We start from the raw sequence: 24,443 nt of genomic DNA on the forward strand, positions 1-24,443 counted from the left end.
ATAAAACCTTAACTGCTACTTCATAGACATTCAATTACAACAGGCCATAATACATTAAGGCATTAAAATACACATATATCCCAACATACGCCAAAGCCAGCACTACACACACGTGCCCACCAGATGATCACTAACACCAACATCAAATAAACACTTAAGCATTTTCTAGTGGTTCTAAGAGACTTTTGTGTGAAAACTCCTCCCGCCCCCCACCTCCCCACCCCAAAAAACAGCTCTCCTGGTTAGGTGACTGTTGGAATGGAGAGTATCAAGCAGTGTGATAAAACATCCAAGGACTAGAGAGACAGCAGGGCACAGTAAGGTAAGAATTAAGAAAACTGAAATTTATGTGGTTTGCAAAAGTGAAGACTCTGGGGATGAATGTTCAGTCTTTAAGTATCTTCCAAAGGTAACAATATAAATGAATTAGGGGAATTATTCAGTCTCAGAAGATGGTATAGAAAAGAGCAATGGCCTGAAACTAAGAAGGAAAAGTTTAGGTTAGATATAAAGAATAAATTAGTAATAATAGTTGGGCGGGAAAGATGTCCTACAGAGGAAGGATACAAAGCATAATCGCTATATTTGATAATTAATTAAATGAGATATCAGTAAGAATGATGTGAGTTCATTAGGAGGGCTAGATTAGATAACTCGAGTGATTTTTTTTCCCAAAGCTGTGACAATCTCTAGGCCCAACTATATTCTTGGACATTCATTAAATGTCTTTCAGTGATGATAATGATGATTTGTAAAGAGAACGCTGATCCCAGTTAACCCTATGTTTTGTTGATGAAAACAAAATTGGGAGCATTATTATAAAATAAAATAATTACAAAATTAACTATGACAGTAATGTCTACCTTTTGGAGCATTTCATCAAAATATATTCTAATCATAAAAACTATATTCTAATAGTTTCTAGAAACGGACTGCAAGTTGGAAAAAAGGCTTCCATAAGTAAAAAATTTCTGTGAAAGACAATTCTCCTATAAATTCCAACTTTGAAAGCCCAAGAAACCACTCTGTATAATCTTCCCAGATTGTCACTCAAAGTCAGAAGTCATTCTAGAGAGTAAGTGTAACATAGTTTGTGAATGCAACCATCTTGCTCCACTAAGCAATAATATTCTGAATTAAGAAGGTATTTCAGTATTGTTTTAAGCAGCATTATTAACTTTTACCTTTTACTTGAAAATTCAGAGTTCTATGATAGAAAAACAAAGACTACCAAAGCATGAAGAATTGGAAAAATAAGCATTAAGTGTAAACTGAATTGATATTTATATAATTAAGTAAATATATTTATAAACTTGGCCCAAGATTCTTTTACATTTGAGTGAATTTCAGCCTTTGAGTTAACAATGATCAATGACTTTGGGGTTTAAGAAAAGACCATCTGGTGGTTAAAATCATACCTGAGAATACAAAACTCTAGAACTTTAGATGTGATTGGTCTCGGTCAGATAGCTGACCCTCAGGTGGTTCAGTGTTCATAAGCATATACTATGTGTAATTATAAGGCACTTATTGATTCTAAGGACAAGTACTTAAACATTGGTATATCAGATTTTCTAGTAACCAGCATGCAAAGATATAGAACCCCTCCCCACCACTGATTGATTTCTATATCAAATAAATACATTACATTAGCAACTAAAAATTGCATATCACTTTACCACACTAACATCTTCAGTAATCATATAATAGAAATTTCATATTACCATTAAGCTTGTTGACTAGTTTAGAATTTACAAAGAAAAAGAATACTCCAGGCATGACAGAAAAGCTCCATCTCATCTGCCAACTCATTCGCTTAAAAATCAAGTATTTTCATTTAAAAATGGTCTCTGTTGTTTTACTTCTAACTAAAATAAAAGCTCAATAAATTCTTGACCTAAGAATGGACTTTCGTCCGTGCTCCCAGTCTGGAAAAGACTTCTAAAAACACTTTGGCCACAGTGCAGGCCAAACATTATCTTGACTCCCTTTCAAACCACTGCAAGTCCAACCAACTGTGTTTTTGTTTGTTTGCAAACCTTGTCCCTGGCCATCAGAACTTCATGATAAGTACCATAAATGTATGGGGTGTCTAATCTCTCTTCCATTAGATTGTTTACTCACTAAGTAAAGAAACCACATTTTATTCCTCTTTTGCTGCCACACAGCGTCTACACTCATGATTTAACAAGGACATTCAATATAGGGATTCAATAGCTAACTCTTCTTTGGCAGCATATTAAAATCTATAACAATAGACAATCTGTGGACAAGAAGGGCAAAAAGATAACTGATTAGCTCAATGTCGAATCAATTCAGGGCCTTATTGTATGTTACACAAATAATCATAATTGTTTGCATTTAGGGAGCCCTTTGGTTAAAAAATTTTTTTTAAATAATCAAGTACCATCATCTTGCATCTTAGGTAGTCCTTTGGAATCCTCTATAACACGCACTGCTCCTGCACATCCTCAGCAATGCTGAGGCGAGAGAGACGCGTGGATCTGAAGGATATGACAGAAACCTGTGCGAAGTAGCTTAAGAATCAGAATCAAGGCTTCGAATCTGCAGGGGAAGGGGGCTGATGTCACGCAGGCAGGTGCTGTGACCAGTGGAGGCCACTCCTGGCGGGCTGGGCCAGGCATTCATGCTGCCACTTGCTAGCCCCGGACCTCATACTTGGAGGAACTCTTCTAAGTTTACTTTCCTCTTTGGTAAAACAGACTTTGAACTCTAAAACTCTATGTAAAAACTTGGGTTTAAACTTGCAAGAAGTTTGTTTTAGCGAGAGAAGCATTCTCCAGCGAGACGCTAGCCAGCCGTGGACACGGGTGAGAGTGTTCACTGGGTAGTGGGCGGAAGGTTAGAGTTTAAACACTCCCCAACATCCCAACATGCTGGGCTGAACAATGAAAAATGGGCAGTTCATAGACAGATAATTGTTATTGTTTTTTTATTCTTCACAAAACATGGTTAATCCTTGGTAATCATTTGTTTAAGTTATATAAATTACTGTCAACTTTGAAACCCAGTTTGTCATCTTCATCTGTGATTTATACCAGACTATATAAACGACATGATGTCTTAGATCTAATAAGACATTTATCTTCATGAAGGAGGCCACTGCGATCCTGAGTGACAGCGTACTTATGCTCACACAGTTAACACCAAGGCCTTAATTTCTCCCAATGATCTGAAATCTGATGGACGCACCTGGAGCCAACAGTAAACTGTTCTGAAAATCATCATGTTTACCAAAGTATGTTTTTTTTTTATGATAGAATTCTCTCCTGACCCCAAAATGTAGACACAGAAACAAGTTTTATGTTCTTCTACAGCACGTGCCTCTAAACCCACACACACACGACCTCATTAGTGTTGACAGGCATCACGAGTTTTTATTATTAAAGGAAAATACACCTGCTAGCAACAAAGAGGAAATCAACTGTCTAAAGAATAAGAAAATAAGTTCTTCTTTGACTCTATGTCCACAAACACGTTTATTTATATATTTATGTATTTTATATATTTATAGATTTATACATGGGAGAGAATATCTTGAGTCACTTTTCTTATCTTCATATTACAGAATAAAAAGAAACTAAGAACTCTAAATATGTTGATGTAGTTTATATAATTTAAAACACATGCACACAGGGAAAGAGAGAGAGAGAATAGACTTTTGACCTTATCAGTGAGAAGAAAGCAAATGGTTTGCTGTTTTTAGGCCATTAACTATTTCAATCTACTAGGATACCAATGACTGAGTCTGCAACTCAAATATCTGAATAAACATTTTAAGAAATGCTGTTTATTTATTCTGTGAAACAATAAAACATACACTAAAATCAGGCCTTACATACAACTTACAACAATGGGGTCTGGCAGTGGCTTGTGAAGACACATTTTTAGTGTTCATTGAATATCAAGTCTACCGGGAGTGTGGTGAGTAGATGGCAAAGCGGCTTAACGAGTCAAAATTCTGGCATAGGATTTCAGCTCAATAAGCAGTAACCTTTTTAAACAATTAGAGGTCTTTCACCTGACCTTGACAGTGTAAAACAAAACCTGGAAAAATGGATACCTCTATAACTATATTGGAGATTTTAACACAATCCTTCCTGCAGATAAAAGAAAAGCCAGGCGATAAATGATCTGAAGAATACTATTTACAAGTATATAATGGAATGTATCCAGTAAATACTTCAGGCACACACACAGCACATAAGCATAAACTGACCATTGCTAAGTCACAAAAAGAAGTGGAAATGAAGTCCAAAGAATCAAAATAATAAAGACTATGTTCTTAGACAATAATGTGATTTTTTTAAATTAGAAGCCAAAATTTAAAAGTAGGCTTAAACATTCCTAGAAACTAAAAAAGCAGGATAAACCTATAAAATGCTCCTAACAAAGAGGTTAAAAAAGGATATCACAAAATAAATTATAAAATACTTAGAGGGAATTATGAATACAATGAAAGCAGAACACACCAACTTTTGTGGGATGCAGTTAAAGCAGTATTTAGAGGAAAAGATTTAGCTTCAAATGTATTCAATTTCTGAATGAATGTGAGGCTCAGTGGGAAAACATCAACATGGCAAACGAGAGCCCCTGAGAGAGCAGCTCTGGGCACCCACAGCAGGCCAAAACTCTGAGAAGAGCAGCAGCCCTGTGGGCTTCAATTTCTCCAGCCCTGCCACCCTCCAGACTGAGAAAGGTTGGCCTTGGCCAAGTTACTCAACTTCTCCAAGCCTCAATTTCTTTCTATGTAAAACCAGGAATAACAGCACCTTCCTTTCTGAGCTGGTATGAAAACTAAATGAGCTAATCCACAAAAAGCGCTTTGCACTGCAGTTAGCATTCAGTAAGAGGCCCCCACTACTACATGACTTCAACATCTCCCATTGCATGATTTTAACTTCAGTAGAGTTTAAGACAAACTTGACTTCTACTCAAAAAATATAATCAATAAGTAAGGCTTCGTTTTCATTTCACAACAGTAAAATAATTCATTTAAAAATTTTTTCACACTAGGGGAGGTATTACTTTAGTACCCTTTATTTAGTAATAGTATTACTATATTATTATAAAACCCCACAATGATCAATAAAAACTAGTCCATTGCTGTTACCCATAATATTACATCCAAAACTGACACATTTCAGAAAATGAAAGCAGAGAAACATTAAAAAATGCTAAAAATAAAACTATAACTCTTTTCTTTGAAGATATTCTTTGTATTTTTAAATGTAACTTTCAGAACAGGCATGGAGCTGAAATGGCCACTACTGGCACATCAACAGAGCTACAATTTCACACACTAAATTGGTCAATGCCAGACTCAGTTATTCATTATTACTTTTCTCCGAAGGTGGCTACAGGTCTTTAGTTTGCCTATGCTGTTTCTCATTTGGCCAGAAAATAAGAACCTTCTCTGACCTTCTACATCCTGACATTAAAAATAAACTCTAAAAACATTTTCCCACTTCTTCTTGTCAAATATCCATTCATTCCCTCTTCTTTAATTAGAATATAAGAAAACACAGAAAATAAATATTATAATTTTGGGTTTTTCTCTTATAATCTTTTTTCCTTTTTCTTCCAGAAGGAGTCAGTATACCCTGGTTTATAGAATGATCACTCTCTCCAATTCATCTCTTAAAAATGTAAGTACATGGGTGTATGAAAATACAAAAATCTGTGTGCATAGAGGCTTTCCACTTTACAGTGAAATAAATTCATGGCATGTATGCAAAAACTACTGACAATTCTGGACAATGAAGGCTGTTAGCTCTTGAGCTGCAGAGCTGGCTGGCTTTTGCAGTTATTATATCCAGTGTTTCAAACTAACCCTCCCCCCCATTCAATATGGCAGAAATTACATCTTTTTATGGTTAAACATCTGAACATCATTAACCATGAATACGTTCTCTCTCCTGACAGAGAGACCCTTGGTGGTGACCCTCTGTAGGATACAACTTGCTGTCCTCAAACAGAGAATGTTTACCAAGGAACAGGAGAAGGACTCCTGGTTAAGCAGCAACATGCTCTCATTTTGATGCCTGGTTTAGCCTGTAACCCTGGCTTTCAATTTTTGGTGTGTACCTGGCCAGGTTTCCATAGTCTTCTGGATCTTTTTGCAGTTTTCACAACAGCATGAGCTAAACACGACACACATTATGCTCACTGCTCCTCATCACCGACGTTACGGGTAGATGGGCCAGACCAGGTGTCCTTTTATAGTTGTAAGTCTGGACACTGCTCTGGTGGGAGGTGGGAGGCAACAAGGCTAAAGTATTTTAATAGTCACCTTTCATTTTCTGGTAAAGCTAACATTCCTACAGTTTAAAATCACCATCACTGTAAAGTCCCAGAAGGCTAACTGAAGGCTAACTTCCCCCTAGAGGGTGGCCGCAGCCTGTCTCGCCAGCAGATAAAGCCTGACACCACATGTGCCCATGTGCCTGCTTCCGAGGAGTCTGCTTCCCCAGCGAATGTCAACTCCATGAGGGCAGGGACTGTGTTTGAGCTGTTCCCTGCATGTTTCTTTTACAGCTCATCATAAGCTTTGTGAGGACCTTTACCAAATAAGTATTTGACAAAATAAAGGAGAAATAGCATATGAAGCTATCACCTCGGGGCAGTGAGGTTACAGGTGGCTTGTACTTTTTAAATGAAAAAAATTCTAGTAAAACAGAATATAAAGTTTACTGACAATTTTTACATGTTATTGTCTCATTAATTTCACAGGAAATATAATATCTTTCTTTTCCAGGGGAGGGAAGCAAACATTTACTGTGTCCATCATACGTCACTCAGGCACCATGCTAGTGTCGAGAGTGTGCAGTAATTCGTATTTAAACTATATCATATCTCATCACCATACAATTAAATATTTACCACATAAATTTATAAGTTTCTTCCTACCTCTATCACTGATTATATCACTTTGGAAATTCTTTTAACTTATGAAGAAAACTAGAAAAAAAGTCTACTAAGTGAGAATTTAATATTACTAATATAATTCATCCCTCTCTTATGGAGCACTATTATGGAGCAAAGCTTTTTACTTTGAATTTTCCAGACACTGGTTTATCTCTTTCAACACTACCTTTAGAAAATTTCACTAAATGCAACATTCCAGCTTAATGAAAATATTTTAAAGGTTCTTATGTATATCTGTAGGGGTTTAGCCAAAATGTCTAGAACACGAATCTACTATTTGAGACAACTCAAAGCAGAGTATCACAGTGGTTATGAGCAGAGGTTCTAGACTGTGTGGGTAAAAGTCCTGGTACTACTACTTGCTAGCTGATGATCTTAGGTAAGTTAACTTCCTTGGGGTTCAGTTTCTTTATCTATAAAATGCGGACATTCCTGCTGTCTACCTACTAGGGCTGTTCTCAGGATGAAATGATGTGTGGAGAGCACATATGCAAAGTGTATATGAAATGCTCAGTAAGTGTTCAATAAATAAACTACGGAAGGTTTAATTGATCAAGGTACTGAATTCTTCAGGAGAGTCTGGGCCATTTCTCTCTACAATACCATATGGCCATATGTTTTTTTGAGTTTCTAGATAATGTTATGTTATCTGTATATTCTGCTTTCCTATTTCTTATCTCTGTGTTATTTGTTAGTTGATGCCTTTAGAGTATTTCTGATTGTATGTGTCAATCTACCGTAGGCTGCAAACCAAACATTATGATGTTTAGAAGTCTGTAAGGAGAGGAGTCCCCAGTGAGGCGTCAGGGGCTTTCCCCAGAGTAAGGAACATAAATGATAGCCTGGGACTCAGTTACTTCTATTCCACTTTGAGATCTTTCAGGCCTATTATATTCTCAGCTGTGTTTGGGGAAGTTGGAGGTATCAAATAAATGACCCATGGATGAATGGGGTGCTATTGTTCTAATTCTGTCAAGCATTAGCTTAATTAAAAACAAATGAAAGGTTGCTTTCTTCATGTTTTGCACTGTTAATTTTCTACAATTATTAATCAGCTATCAATGTAATCATTAAACGTTCAATCCAAATAATCTTTTACTGTAATACCTGAATCAGTATAAAGATCCTACATTTACAAGACTTGGGAACTATCAATTGGGCTAGTATACAAAATTCAGGCAAAATACAATGTTTTTGTGTGACTGATGTCATTGTTCCAATGACTATCAATTCAAGGAAAGGGAGAAAATATGAACTGCCCAAGGGTTAAAAAAGTAACAATTAATGGATAAGGTAGAAAGAGAAGAGAAAATAGGGATTAAAAACTCTTGGAAAATGCCAAAGTTGAGGGGAATTTGGGAGAAAAATAAATGGAAAGATTACAGACTAATAAAGAGAACTAAGAGTTCGTTTACCAACTTTTCTCCCAATCCCCAAGAGAATAATATGATTGCAATTTAATATTCATGTTTAGTAGCATTCCTACCTTTTCCCTTCACTGGAAAGGCACAAAAGAGACTTTGGTAAGATAACCGTGAGCACCAGTGATGATCAGACCTTCTGTTTAAGTGGCCAGATGCCAGGGCTGGCACAGTGAACTCCACCCTTGGGATAGTGAGCGTGAGCCAGAAACTGGCAGCCACCAGACCAAGATTTTTATATTCATATATCTTAAAAAATTATGTATATTTTGCACCCCACTCTATTGCCTGTCAATGCACTTTATTATTAATATGACAGCTGAATTACTCCTCCCATTCCCAAGTCTTCAAATCAAAGTTGATACTCCAGGAAGCTTTGCGCTGTGTTCCTGTGGCTTCCCTTTCCCCTTGAACACCAATACGACCAGGGGTATGTGACAAGCGCAGGTGAAAACGATATCTTATTATAATATGATTAGCTCGGTCTCAAATAGTCTACAACAAAACTAATGAAGCAATAATCATTAAGTGAAAGCTGCAATTCTCATGTAACTCAGTACAACGAAGGAACCTGAAAGAATGAAAAGTGGACCCTGAAATCTCAAAATGCCCTCTTAGCTTCGGAGCTGCAGTTCTTAAGCAAAGATCAATAATGATGTCTTCCTGCTCCAATATGGAGTAAGTGTTTCCCTAAATACATTAACTTCAGAAGTATTGAATGACCCAGGAGAACCAGCACAATGTGAAACAAATAGTTTTTTGCAAACTAGTGATCACCAGTCAAGAGAATTCACTGCAGACCGCTGGATACGAAATGACCCGAAATGACACAAGCCAAGACTGTAGCATGAAAGGTAGCAAGCGTGGTCTCTGAAAATCCAGAAGGATGTCACTCACCCTCATCCTGATAATCTGGCAGAAATGGTACCTCTGATGCAAGGAACGTGCCATGGGTCCCACTGTGATTATCATCGGAACTGTCCTGTCCAGGGTAATTTTCAGTCTGGTCTCCCCCTGGGGGTAAAGCAGAAATATACTTGGAATATATTTATAAAGGTCTTTGAAATTTCTTCTGGCTTTCCTACAAAAAAAAGATAAACCATTATACTTGATGGACATAGCCACCACTATCATTAACATATGAAAAACAGGTAAAAGTTCAAAAGCCAACTTACCTGAGTGGTCAAATTTTCACTCAGTGATCTTTCTCACTAACTTAGAAATTACAGCTGAGAGTGGAGAACCTCTCGACCACCAGAGAGAAACTTCTCCATTATACTTAAAATGAAAACATAGTTATGTAAACACGTATTCACAAATACTATGTTCCCATTCATGACAGCCTGTATACCCTGACTGCCTCTTTCATTTCATATTTCCACGTGAGACTGAATAAATTACCCAAAAGTTTAACCTTCTACACATAAAGTAGCAAGGTTAATAATCTTTCCTTCTCTAAAACACAAGAGAAGTAAATAGAGAGAGAACCTAGACTTGCTGGATTCTATTTCAATTGAAATCACTACTTGTTTTGAAATCTTAAGAAAGTTCTCTTTATAATTCTAGTTTACAGCCTATGCAACCAACCTCTTAGGAATTCTAAAAGCCCTAGGAAGGTAATATTTGTTCTGCAAAATGGCTCTGATGAAAGGTAATGTATATACAATACTAAATTATGCAATTAAAATGGTGCTAATCCCTTTTGGGTGTTTTCTACATACATTGGATTATATTTTTGTAGAAGTGGCCCATCCTATTATAATACTTTAAAAGGTTCAGACGGAAGATGTAGCTCATTCAGAAACCGGAAGAAAAGGCTCTGAATTGCAAATGGCTTTCCTTAAAATCCCCCAAACAGAGGTACAGTTTGCTGATAAAGGGACACTGACAGCTGCTCAGTTCATTTCACAAACATGAAAACAGGATTTTCAGCTGAATTTAATATTATCTCAAATACTAATTTCCAAGGAAATCGTCAATGCTAAGCTCAGTAAATACTGTAGAGTTTTGGCCGTGGATTTCAACTAGGGAGCAGTGAAACCAAACAACCTACATAGAATCTGTATTGCCTCACTTTAAAGGTTTATTTCCTACAATTAAAGTAGAAGGATAGGGAGGACATAAAATGATAAAAAGAGAGTGACTGTAGCCTTCTCTTGCCATAAATTAGATGCTCATATCTAGACTCTTTTACCAATGTTCAGGGACAGATCCATAACTGAGTTGAACCTGCAGATACAGGATTTCAGAAATAAACTAGAGTTTATTGTGGAGAAGAAAGTAAAATTAAAACAGAACCTTACACCAGTCACTGGTTGATGTCAGAAGACATTTTCTCCTTTATTAGGTTATTGATTAGTATACAAACTTAGTTATGCTTAAAGTATCACCATGAAACTTCCATTATGATCTGAAAAACCTCAATACTGGACTGAGGGTTAAAGTGCTCAAGTTTTACATCACTGCAAATCCACTGAAATTATATTTCATCAACACAAACTAAATGGACTGCCTGAGAGGTAATGTGGAAGTGATGTCAGGTTAAAAGAATTAAAAATGTTTGAATCAACTTAAAACTCATTTTTTTAAAAAGGAGTTTGGGGCCCTCCCTGGTGGCACAGTGGGTTAAAGCGCAGCACTGAGAAGCTAAAGCCACCTCAGCATGAGTTCGATCCCCGCCCCGGAGGTGATCCACATGGCGCGGCAGACCTCTCCTGACCTGCCCGCTGCTCCCCTCAGCAGTGTACCTCATCAATCTGCCTATTCTGCTCCGCACTCTGTCTCTGGCGAAGCCTCTAACCACCCCTGCACCTATGGCCTGTGCCCCAGTTCAGTATGCAAAAATAAATCTATTTTTAAAAAGTAGTTTGGAATGTCAAGCAAAATTTAACTTTTATTGGGTCTATTGAACATTATGCACCAGTGATCACTCTGGGCTCGTCTGCCTTCAAACTGTGACAAACTTACTCTCACCTATTCTGGCTTTTTTATTTTAATAAGCAGACAGACAGAATGGGCTTTGTTTTATTTTTTTCAATGAACTTTCTAGTTTAGAATAATTTTAGATTTATTGTAAGTATTACAAAGGAATACAATGCCCTTTTTACTCAGTTTCTCCCAGTGCCAACTGCTGACTTAAATAAATGGGTACATTCCTATTCAGTAAGCCACAGGCTTACTGAATTTAACCAGTCTTCCACTATTGTCTAAGACAGAATTCAGAATATCACATCGAATTTAGAACTTCTACTTTTTAAAGCCTCATTCAAAAGTTTCCTAGATATAGCATTAGACTTATTTCTGATGGAAAACTACTAGCACATGATTCTTACGGTTTCTGGGCATAGTTACCCAAGACAGGCTTTTAATGGCCACCCCTGTGTCAAAGGCAAGACTGTGTCCCTATAAAGGATACAACAAAAGTAAAGAACTCAATGCAGCAAAAACAGCGTCTAGGTCAATACTAAGGCTGGCTGCAGTGGGAAAATATTGAAAAATAGGTTTTACACGCAAGCATAATTAGTTCCTGATGATGGAAATGTTGTGATAAGTGTTTTGAATGTCACATCAAGTGCCCCAATTCCCTTGGGCACAAACAGAGGGAAAAAACCCCTATAATGCTATCTAAATAGCTACTCCCATGTAATTACAATGATTACAACTACTCAAGATGCATGGGTGAAAAGTTTCATAGAAGAGCCAGCAATAACAGTGCTCGTTTTGGATTTCAGTTTAGAACATTGCTCTTCTTACAGCATAGCCACGATTGATCTCTGGATTCATCTGTAGTCTGACAATCGCAGCTCCAAGTGGCTACTACTGAAGTCCAGAGGGATCAGACATAAATGATCACAAACTATAGTGACAGACATTTCCACTCAGCAGCTCTACAATTAGGGCTTAGAACTCCATCTGCTTAGAGCGGCTTTCCCCAAGCAAGACCCCCTGCCGCCAGAGACACGCTTGCCCATTGTAACGTGCTCAGAATCAATATATTTCTATACAGATATATATTCTAACACACAATATCTCCATTAATCACACCCACTACCTCCAGTCCCTTCTCTTTGTATTTCTAAGCAAGATCTAGGGGAACTATATCAAGAATTCACCTGCTATTAGCTAGTAATTTGCTCCTCTATCATAAGAGTCAGGCGCTAGATATACTCTTTAGTATATTCACTGTCAGGTTCTCCACTGAGTATCGTGCTGAGGGGCCCATAAGGGGATGATTTCTCTATTGTTCTTTCCTGAGAGTCAAACTCAATTTCATTCATGCTCCATAGAGTGATAAGTTGGGAATTTCGGAGGGTTGGAGCAGAAAGATAAAGCAGCTTTGTGTCAGGTGTAAGGTAATTATTTGCTTGAGTTTCTGTGCTATTTGTTTTTATTCCCTGTGTTTTCATTAACAGTTAATGAGTTTTCTCCTTAATTCTGAAACAATAGCATGGCCACTAGAAGTTGGATTTTTCTGCCATGGATTCAACCAGCTGTTGCTGCTCCATAAACTTTATGGAGAAGTAAATTAAACTGTTAAAAACTTTCATTTCCTAATTCAATTCCAAATAAAACAGGGGAGAAAATGAACCATGATGATGTTCCCTTGTAACTATTTTGACTTATAGCAAAACTACCTGGTTCTTAACCTTGCAGATACTATTTAGGGACAAAAATAGGCCACAAAGATAATTTTACCAAAGAGATGAAAAAAGACAGAAAGTAGTTTAAGCATAAATAATAATAATAAAAAAAAACCATGAGAATACCAGGTAAATACATATAAAATACACTAGCTTGTTCAATATGTCAAGGGCTCAGTGTTTTTTTTTCCCCCGTGTTAGTAAAAAGTCATCTTTCATTTTTCTCCTAATTGTGAGCTACGTTATAAAAACTTTTTCACAGCCACAACCAACTGTTTATATAGTGTGGTTTAAAACTTTCTATGGTTTGCTATCATTTCACCAAGTATCTCCAGACAGTATAAGCAAATTTGAATTAATGTAAAATTATTTGTGGTTGTTGGGGTTTTGTTTTTATTGTTGTCATTGGAAGGGAAAACACAACTTTTGACTCGATTTAAATATTTAAGAACCCATGAGACACACAGCACTCTTAAAACTAATAAATCCTAAAAAAAAAATGCTATAAATAAAGTTCCCTGATCCAAATCCAGTTAGTTTTCATGCTTGACAGCATTAATATTGCAAGATTCTCATGAACCAATTTAATAGTAATGCAGCTCCCCAAGCTGAACTATGGTAAGATTAGCTAAACTATAGCTTTATTATTTCTTCTTATAACTAACCTAAGTCATTGAATATAATACCAACTAAAGAAATATGTTGGGTACATATGTCCACATATATGTGAAATGTTATATGTAAATATAATATGAAGCATATTTGCCACACCAAAGCTAAAGTTCTGTCAATACTTTCATTATAAATTACATACCATTTTACACATACTCATGCATTAGAAAATGTATGGTGTTTCCCACAGAACATCTTAAAGGCTTCACTGATTTCTAAATATCCATTTGGACTTGCGTGGTTAGTTCTTGTGATTAATCCATGTGTAGTGAAGGTCTCAAATTCTTCTCTGTTCTCTATAGTCTGACTTCCTGGCCATCTCTTTCTTCCCCCTCCTACATCAGCCATAACTCAATGTATAAATATTCTTTTCTCTCCCCCCAAGGCCCTGGCAGTGAGTGTAATAGTGCAGAATGTCATTAAGTCTACAGAACAAATGATGGGCTAGGTAAAGAAAGTTTTCATTTATCATTCTTTTAAAAAGTTGCTCCAACGAGGTCTTGACTGTATAAGAAATAAATGGAACCTGACTAGTTTTATTTGGGGGTGTGTGGAGGGGTCAGGATGCTGTTTACTAATGTATAATCATGCCCATAATAACAAACCTCTTAAGCATCATTACAGACATCTTTTGTGGAGAGCACAGTTTAAATGATCAGAAACAAAAGCAAAGTGATGAGATGCTCATGGCACGATCACTACAACCCCTGTGAATCCAACAGCCAAATGGGGCAGCATAGTTCAATAACATCTCCAGGATAAACGACGTCTGTCAGTGGTGGGGTGGACAGGAAATTGCCCATGGGAACCAATAGAAAAGTTCTTTCTTTTCCCTGTCCTTCAAAAAAGTCTTCCGTCTCTTTCATGATGCAGTTCTTCCTTTTGACCAGCAGGGTGGGCTGCAGTGTGCAGCATTATCCTTGCTCTTAAAAAAAAAAAAAAAAAAAAAAAAGGTAGCCCCCAAGTGAACCCTTCTGTTCTTCTCATCACCCCCCCCCCCCACTCCAGAAAATGCTGAGGTTTTTAACACGTCTTAGGTTTCACCTAAAGGCTTAACTCCTGGGCACCGCAAGCTGGAGGGCTGGCAGCAAGAAATACAAACCTGATAACGCACTCTCCCTAAAGCCAATTACAGCCTGTCAGCAACCACCCCGGCTTTCCACGGACACATTCCGTGGACTACTGCTATTGTTCAGCTGCGACTAAAATGCAGCCTGCTGAGTTAGAGTGTTTTCAATAGTAATGAGATTTTGATAGAATTCCAAACATGCAAACCTAGGTATTTGGTAATATGAGGATAAACATACGGTCAAATGAATACATTCATCATTTGGCAAACAGGCAATCATAACCTAGAATTATTGATTCAGAGTTCTGTTTTCCTTGGACCATGGAATTCTCTGTGTTTAATTCTTACTATGAAGCTATTTGGCTGGCTTTTCAGCATGCTTTGACTTATTGAAGAAAGTAAACTATAGTGAATAAAAATATGTACAGCCTACATTTGGCCCAATACTCTTCAGTATTCTCTCATTTAATCCTGAAAACAATCCTATGATCTACTGTCCCCAAATGGAAGATGAGGAAATTGAGAAACAGCGATTGAAGATGAAGGAACTGAGAAACAGAGATTGATATACCCTAAATATTAACTTACCCACAGTCACATGGGTGACTCACTGGTGGCAAGAACAGGCTGTGACCCCACCTTGCCTGGTTACGAAGCTCTTGTTCTAATCCACTGATCTGTACAGTCTCCAGATCTGCATGCCTTATAAATTACCATCATCACTCAAAGGCAAGGCATACTGAATGACAGCCAACAACTTAAATTTATGGCATGTACGATTAATTAGGGTTTCTTTGTATCTGTAAAGTAAATCTATAATCAAAGTATAGATTACTTACAAGTTGGAGTAATATTAGCAGTTACATTCAGTACAGAACCAACAGATAAAGCCAAATGTAGTTAATAATTTGATCAAGAAGAAGCTGGATCAATCACAGGTTTAAATTTACTACAGTAGTCTGTTGCAAATTTTTTTTTAATATTTATTTGTGCATACAGAACTGGGGTACAGACCAGAGGCTCAGGGGTGGTGAGAGGCTTCACCAGAGGCAGAGCCGGGAACAGAACAGGCAGATCTATGAAGTACACTGCTGAGGGGAGCAGCAGGCGGGTCAGGAGAGGTCTGCTGCGCCATGTGGTCACCTCCGGGGCAGGCGGGAATCGAACTCATGCGGAAGCGGCTTTAGATTCTCAGTGCTGTGCTTTAACCCACTGCGCCATCAGGGAGGGCCTGTTGCAAATATTTTTTAAAATTACACTCTTTAGCATGAATTTCATGCTTAGAAAATGGAATACAATTACTTTTGGTTTAGTCAGGTCAATATATTGACTTTCCCCCATAACCTTTTGTTTGATTGTATTGGGCCCTGGGTATTTTGACCCTGCTTCACAGACAATGAGTCCACATGTCCCACACAAGCTTTGACCAGGCTTAAAGAATGGACTTCCTTTCTGGCACCAGTAGGCTTTAAGCCTCAGTAGGAAAAGGCCTTATACGGGCCCTCCCTGGTGGCACAGCGATTTAAAGCGCAGCACTAAGAAGCTTAAGCCACTTCTGCATGAGTTCGATCCCCGCCTGCCCCGGAGGTGACCACATGGCGTGGCAGACCTCTCCTGACCCGCCCGCTGCTCCCCTCAGCAGTGTACTTCATCGATCTTCCTGTTCTGCTCCCCACTCTGTCTCTGGTGAATCCTCTCACCCTCCACATCTCTGGCCTGTACCCCAGTTCTGTATGAATAAATAAATAAAAATCTAAAAAAAAAAGAAAGAAAAGGCCTTATACATACATAATGCCCCATTAATGTAGTGGCTTTATTACTATTCTTTTCTTTTCCCAGTTTTCCTTCTCCTTTCCCCGAATGACCAATTGTAGTAGGCCTTGAATCACCTCTAGTCTCGTTGCTTTCTAGGGTCTATTTTACTCCAGCTAGTTACCAACATTACTTCTTGAGAAAAACTGTAAGACCAGTAGGATTCTACTATCTATGTTTAAACATGGGGTCATATAATCTACAGGCTAGGAATAGATATAACAGAAGTTTTGCACAAGTCTAAGGAGCATAAAATAAAACAACTTTTAATTAAAAAGTGGATTACAGTTACAATTAAAAGGCCTGAGAGTATGAAATAGCTTTTAATAGACGGAAGCAAGGGTTTTTTCTTTGTAATATCAACCTCCAATATGACTAAAGCTCTAAAGGCAGAGGGTGACAAGACTCAGCCTCTCCATGCCACGCCATCCCAGAGAGGAACTTCTGCTTATGGACAAAACAACACATGTGTAACACCCACAAGACAGCACCCCCAACAACCAAAGCATGTCAGACTTCTGCCCAGATATGGTCCCTTTGGAAAAGAACTTTTATTTGGAAGAGTACCTCCTTATTTTCAGGTGGTATTTTTTTTTTAACTGAGGTATCACTAACATGAGCCAGCACACAAATCTTAAGGTGGGTAATGCTATTGCTTTTTAAGATCAGGAAAATACCTTCTAGAGATGAATGGTGAACTTCAAGAACTCCAGGCTGGAAGGGTGTGTTAAATACATGTCAGCAGACAAGGACAGATAGATTCAAAGGTTGGTTCTTCCACTCAAGAGTCAGCAGTAACTGGAAGCTTTATTTTATACGTCATATAAATTCCCTTGTCCATAACGAAGCAGTTCCCTTCCTGTATTTAGTGAGACTTCAGCTATCCTGGTAAACAATAACTATAAACAAGTTTCTGACAGAATTACGTGTACATGGGATGCTTTAGGACAGAAGTGGACCCGCCAATACATTTCTTAGCCTTCAAATATCAAGCAAATTCTCTGGGTTTCAAGACCAAAGGTTTAACCAACTTACAAAAAAGTTTTCAGCAAAGAGCCAATAAGTTTCTATTCAAATGAACCACACCTTTCTTTCAGTATTTTGTGCGCAGAACACAAAAAAATTGCTAAAGGTTAAAACCCCTGAGGTAGATGAACGTATATGTCCAAACTCTATGTTTAGAAACTGTGTTCCTTACGTGGTTTCCTGCATTGGGTCAGGGACAATACAAAGGGAAATAGTCTGACAGGTTTTCTTGGGGTAGCTAAGTAAGTTTAAAGCAGTTACTAATTTATCAATTACCTGATTTTTTTTGTCATCTGCATAAGAGCAACAATCAGAACTATGAATTTTTAATTAGCACATGTGAACAAAAGTGAAATAAGGTTTTAAAAAGGTATTTCTTAAATCGGTTACTATGGGTATTGAAGCTACTTTATTATTTATTTTAAAATTCACTTTTAAGTGATAAGTGAACTCAACACATCTATATACTGCTGATTTTCAAACATTTAGCAACAGAGAATGCTGCTATTTTAAACCATCATCAAGGTTGTCCCACTTATAAATTCACAACTAAAGAGAAGTAAGGAGAAAAACTTGAATGATGTGATTACCAAATAACGATTATACTGGGAAAGAGTTCACTACTCTGTTAAATCAATCAAGGTGTGTTTTTGGACAAAACTTCTTTATTGGATAAAAGGTTAAGCATCCTCAGAGCAAAACTGCAAACATTACAAAAGGAATATAATGAAAACTCATTTTCCCTCCTTTTTCTTGGTTCTTCTCTCCAGAGGCAACCATTGTGAGTTTTTGGTTTTCTACAACTTTTCTACTTAAATGTAATAAGTGTCTTGGTGTGTAGTAGATGTTTTAAAAAACAAGTGACAGCATTTTCCTCCTAGTCATTTATCTTAAAGATGGTTCCACAGCAGCACAATCATGAATTTTCATTTTTAATATCAACTAATTTTAAATTAAAGAAAATACATGCATATAGTGAAAATTCCAATGTGTCAAATTAGAATTGGCACATAAATAATGAAGACTATCTCTTCCATTCATAACAATACTCCCCTCAACAGATGTTCATGTGTGACATTCAAAAAAATACCCCATATACAGATAAATGCCAGCACACAATACCTGTGGACATGTGAGCACACAGTCAAACACACAGAGAAAAGCAGTGTGCTGTTTGCCCAAATTGCAGTTTTCACTTATCAATGTGCCTTGGAGAGCTTTCCACGTTATATACATATATATGGATTATTTTCTTTTAACCTCTCTGTAGCATTCCATCAAATGGAATTACCCAGTCCCCTATTGCTGGACTTTTAGGCTGCTTGGAGTCTGCTTTTCCAATGTACGAGCATCCTTGTATTTAATATTATACTGTGCATGAACATAGAAGGCAGAAGCATCTGATTCTAATGATTTCTTCTTTCACCTGCCTGAAACTCAGTTCTTTTTCTTAGATCTCAGTATCATCTACTTCAGAACAGGACATTTAGAGGGGACATACATATCAGAAAATTTTAACATTTAAAAGAAAACTGGATATTTTTATAAAAAAGTATACTTAAATACTCTTTGACAGCAGTTGTAAAACAGCTCATTGGTTTTTAATATGTATCATTTTACTCTAAAAACCCCCAACAACCAGTAGATGTATAGGAAGTAAAATATTTGAAAAAGTATCAAAGTCAGTAATTAACTTCAAAAACAATGTGTGTGTATATCCACTTTCTACAGATTGATTTGTATAAAATGTAGCAAGTAAGGAAAGGGAGGGGGAAAGGCTAGAGGAAGTCAAGTCACAAAAGCAGCTGTCAAGACTGTTAATGCTAAAAGGTTGGGCTAAAGCCAAAATGAGAAGGATTTGTCCTGTGTACATTTTCCCCCTATGAAATCCCCAAGAGACTGGAAAGTATTCTGAAGATTTCCTTTTTTAAAGTAGTGTAAGGTTAGGATATTCTAGGTTCATAACCAACACTTGTGTTTATAAAATATTAGCATTCCAGGAATAGTGATACAAAGATACTTAACTATAAATTACAAATATTGTAAATTCAGACCTTTTCTTACATTTACAAACACGTCATAAATTTGGGTTGTGTTTCTTTGTATAAATCCTACTTACAACCATGCTAAAACCTTTTGGCATGAATGCAAAGGGTATTTTCATAAATAAAACCTAGTAAAATCACTGTACACTCCATTAATTCAAAAACACTTCTCTTCAACTTCAAAGGGGAGCCCTTCTCTCTTTTCTTTAGTGCAATGATGGTGTTTCTTGGCTCCTTTAATGGCTTGCTTCTTGTATTTGTCATAACTACATGCTCCAAGTATGTGATAGTAGGAGACGAGAAGTTAAGTGACATCCATGCTTCAATCCAATGTGTCTCAGACATCACAGAGCAGCAAGCCCATAAATCTGACTTCTGAAGTGTTACCAATAAAATCTGCATGTGCACCCTTTAACTGCAAACCTCACCTATATAACATAGTGAGTTACATGGCCCTTGCAGCCTGGGATGGATGGCTTTTATGGAAAGATATGAAATGCAACCTGTCTGAGTTCCCGTCTTGAACTGACTTGCACAGCCCTCTGCTGAAACAGAAATGCTACTTGTTACTTCTTCTAAGTTCTTAAAATAGCAAGCACTCCTCCCTGAGTTCATCATCTCATTATAACTCATTACAAAATCGCCACTGTGAAGTAGCTATCATTAGGGAGATACTGTAGATGAGGAAGTGATGTGTCTGCTATGGCTCACAAAGCTTATACGTAGAAGAGATGGGGTTTGAAGATACCTTGATTTCAAAGCTCATGCTCATTCCGTCACAAAGCAAACACAAAAGTTCAAAACAAATGAAAAAGGTTAAAAGCTCACTTTTCCATGTATTTTGCGACCCAGATACATAAACTATTTTATGCATTAATGCAATAGGCCTCACAATAGAAATAAAGTAATTTTTTTTATTATTAATCTCAATCTAGGTTTACTTTCTTTTAACCTCTGCAGTATGGGTTAAACAGAAGAAGTTTAAATCAGATATAAAGTAGGCAGAGTGGTAATAAAAACATGTTGACAAAAGTCAATTTACTGTCCATCTGGTCTCATTGATACCCCATTCTCATTTATTTTCCCCTCCCATTTTACTTTTTGTATAACAAAATATTTCACTTGCTCATTTATTTATGTGACATACTCTGTGCTATGTCATGTTTAAGATTCTTTTTAATATTAAAAACTCTTTAATCTCTATGGCAGAAGTTTTTAAAAATCACAAAACTTAAGACATTATTTGGAGAAAAAAATTGACACTTAGGTTGACATATTTAGTCATTTTCTTACTTCACTATTTAGAAAGAATGGTATTAAACTCTCTCTTCCTATCACTGCATGCTATGTCAGCAATAGCTGAATTACTTGTATGTAGTTCAAACTAAATATAAAATTATTTAATATCTGAGCATGCCTTTACCAGTAAGTTAGGGGGCATTTCCTATATATTTTTTTCCATCTCACACAATAGTTTTAAAGAAATAAAAAACAGGTGGCCTCCCTGGTGGCACAGAAGTTAAATCTCAGTGCTATTTCGCTATCACCACTATGGTGCAAATTCCCTCCCGGGCCAAGGAGCTCACCCACCTGGTGCAGCAGACCTCCCCTGTCTTGGGCTGCTCTCCTCAGCAATGTGTTTCAGTGGATCTGCCTGTTCTGCTCCCCACGAAACCCCCCCACTCGCCCCCGCACCTCAAGTCTACATCCCAGTTTTTGTATTCATAAATAAATCTTTTTTAAAAGACTTAAAGAAACAAAACGAACAAGCAAAACCAAAACACCCACCAGCACCCTAGACCACCCTGCATCCTCTCACTCGCCTCCATCTTCACCTCAGGCTGCCTCAGTGGTTGCCAGTGTACCCGGTTCATCCATATTTGGCCTGTCGGTTCATGTGCTGTTTCCTTATATTACCCATGTAGGCGAAACCATCCAGTATTTGTCTTTATCTTTCTGCTTAACTTCATTTCACATAATTCCCTCTTGTTCCGTCCATTTTATTATAAATAGCAAAATTCCATTTTTCCCTGTCACTGAATTGCATTCCATTGTGTGACGAGGTGGGATGCAAACAGGTGCACATATTAGTTTATATGTTTTTTACATCTCTTTTAACCTATAGTTAATGTGACTTTATAATGTTCTATTTATTCACTTTGCACTGTTTGCTTTTTTTCTGTGACTTTTTTTAAGGTAACAGACTGCTTATAATTTATAATTTAGGGGAATAGGATCCCACCTCTTCAGATGTAATCGCCCACCGCACTCACAACCAAAGCGCCTGTCGGCCTCCAGCACAGCCCATTAGTCTCGACCCAGTGTCCCCAGCCCCTTCCTGCCCCTAGCAGCTGGGGTTTGTTTGTGTGGACCTGTTACTAATCCTGTCCACCTCACCTGCTTCTGAAGTACATGGTCAGTTAAGGGCAAGGTAAAATATGCCCTCCCTGGCTCCTCCCATACTCCACACCCTGCCCCAACGTCTCAGCAAGAAGCCCAAAGCTGTCTTTCCTTACGTTTGCTTCCAAGTGGGCAGAGACCTTGCTATGGGTGTGCGATCGCTGTCAGGATCTAAATAAACCCTGCTTTATTGCCCCCTTGGCTGCTATCCCTCTGTCCTGGTTCCAAGAGAGAAAGGTGGCAGCGGCTGCCCTCTGCGAGAGTGGCCTCTGATGCCACCACCCCCAGGACCCAGTGAGATGCGCCCTTCCTCTCTTTAGCCCCATGGCGTTTCTTGTGTTATGCTCCAAAATTATCTCTCTTCTCCACACATTATCACAACTCTGACACTAATTCTTTATTTCTCCTTCAGGTAATTAATCCTATCCTCACAGTTCCATTCATTTCTGCCAGTTCATATTCACATTCTACCCTCTGTGGATTTTGCTTTACATCTGTTAAACCCTGAACTATAGGGCCATTGCCTGAATAGCATTACTTCAGCTTTTGCAAAGCAAACTGCTATAATCCTCTATTTTCAACCTGTGTTTGCAGTCACAAATGTTTCCAGACAGCAAGATATACAGTTACATCATATCATTAAAGTGTTACAAATGCCAGGACTTTACCCTCAGCAGTATATGTCAGTGGATCCACCTATTCTGGTTCCCACTGTCTCAGGTGAATCCTCTCACCCCACGCCTCTGGCCTGTACCCCAGTTCTTGTATGCATAAGTAAATAAAAATAAATCTTAAAAAAAATGCCATGTATTTGGAGCTTCCCTGCGACCCAGCAATCCCACTCCTAGTTATCTACCCAAAAGACACAAAAACACTGATTGAAAAAGATACTTGTACCCCCATGTTTATTGCTGCTTTATTTACAATTGGAAAAACATGGAAGCAGCCCAAATGCCCAAAAGTAGATGACTGGATTAGAAAGATGTGGTACATATATACAATGGAATATTACTCAGCAACCAAAAAAGAGAAACACATGTCTTTTGCAGCAACTTGGATGGAGCTGGAAAAGATCATGCTTAGTGAGATAAGCCAGAAAGAGAAAGAAAAATACCGGATGGTTTCACTCATAGCAGGAGTATAATGGACCAGGCGAGAAAATAACAAAAATAATGAACAACCATATACCAGAGACATTCTGTGGGGGTGGAGTGGGGAATGGGATCAAAAACGGGGGAGGAAGGGAAGGAAATGCACAGGACTATGGTGGTGGCACAGGGGTGATTTGGTGATGGGAAGCCCGCGGGGATTACAATCAAGATGGAAAAAAAAATGTGCAAAATGATGTAAAAATAAACTTTGTAATAAAAACAAAACAAAACAAAACAAAAAACAAACAAAAAAAATGCCATGTCTTTAACTTGCAAGAGTGAAAAGGCTTTAAAAATAATGATTTTTATTTTTAGAGTGGCTTTTAAGGAAATCTTTATATAGACAGAAATACAATAATGCGAAGTATGAGTAAGAATACTAAAATTGTAATAAAGCTAGTATCATTCACAATTGGAATTTCTTTAAGCTATTATTGGTCACTAAAACTTCAATGCACTGAGAGTATTAAAAGAAAAAATATTGGAAAAGTTTATAATTGTTTTAAAAATTATGAAACAAACCTCTTATAAAGCTATCTGCAAATTCATTTTAACTCTGGGTGGGTGATTCTCTGAGAAAATAAAAATCTCCCACTTATCATAATTAATATTCAGGAAGATGTTTCTGACATTCTCAACCAGAGTATTAAAAATAAAGGAGGCATATACTTTAAAGATAACCCCTTAAACTCTTTGAACTCAGAGGAAAAAAATTCTAATTTTGAACCTCTTTAAAATGTGTGTTAGTTCTTTTTTTTTTTTAATTTTGCACACAGCTGTCTGTTGTACTTTTTAGAATTATGCCAGATGCTGGGTTCATCAAGCAAAAGCAGGAAAACAATGGTTTGAAAGCAATTAGAAGCGCCAAGGCTGCAGTGAGGCTCCTATTAAAACGTGATAACACTGTTCTAGTGGGAATTTCAACGCTGCTCCATTTCTGACATTTCTCTGCTGCCAGACAGGCAGTCTGTATGGAAGAGCACTGTGATCGAGGAGGTAACATACTGGAATTTATTTCTGGAGCAAATGAAGGATTAGCTGAGTTGGAGCCATCCCAAGATTTGTACTATGGACTCGGCCACCATTTTATTTGAATGTTAGCAGATCTGGTTGGCCTCTAACAAAGCGCATGGCAGAAAGGCGGTTTACAGCTTCCACTCTATAAAATGACCCACTCAGGGCAGAAGCAACAGCGCCTCTTGCTCCTCTTGCTCTAAAGCAGGGAAGGGGGGCACAGCAGGGTGAAGGTTAATGAAACA

General features: G+C 37.7%; 1 protein-coding gene across 1 annotated transcript in view; it reads right to left on the reverse strand.

Annotated features, from left to right (window-relative positions):
* Positions 1–24,443, reverse strand: part of SKAP1 (src kinase associated phosphoprotein 1) — a 250,012-nt gene that overhangs the window by 177,436 nt on the left and 48,133 nt on the right. Inside the window, exon 4 of the mRNA XM_012726718.1 lies at positions 9,267–9,383. Coding sequence (XP_012582172.1) covers positions 9,267–9,383 — 117 coding nt within the window. The remainder of the gene's footprint in view (positions 1–9,266; positions 9,384–24,443) is intronic.

The sequence above is a fragment of the Condylura cristata genome, unplaced genomic scaffold (genome assembly GCF_000260355.1).
Source record: "Condylura cristata isolate star-nosed mole 26May11 unplaced genomic scaffold, ConCri1.0 scaffold00017, whole genome shotgun sequence".
In the NCBI taxonomy this organism is placed as follows: Eukaryota; Metazoa; Chordata; class Mammalia; order Eulipotyphla; family Talpidae; genus Condylura; species Condylura cristata.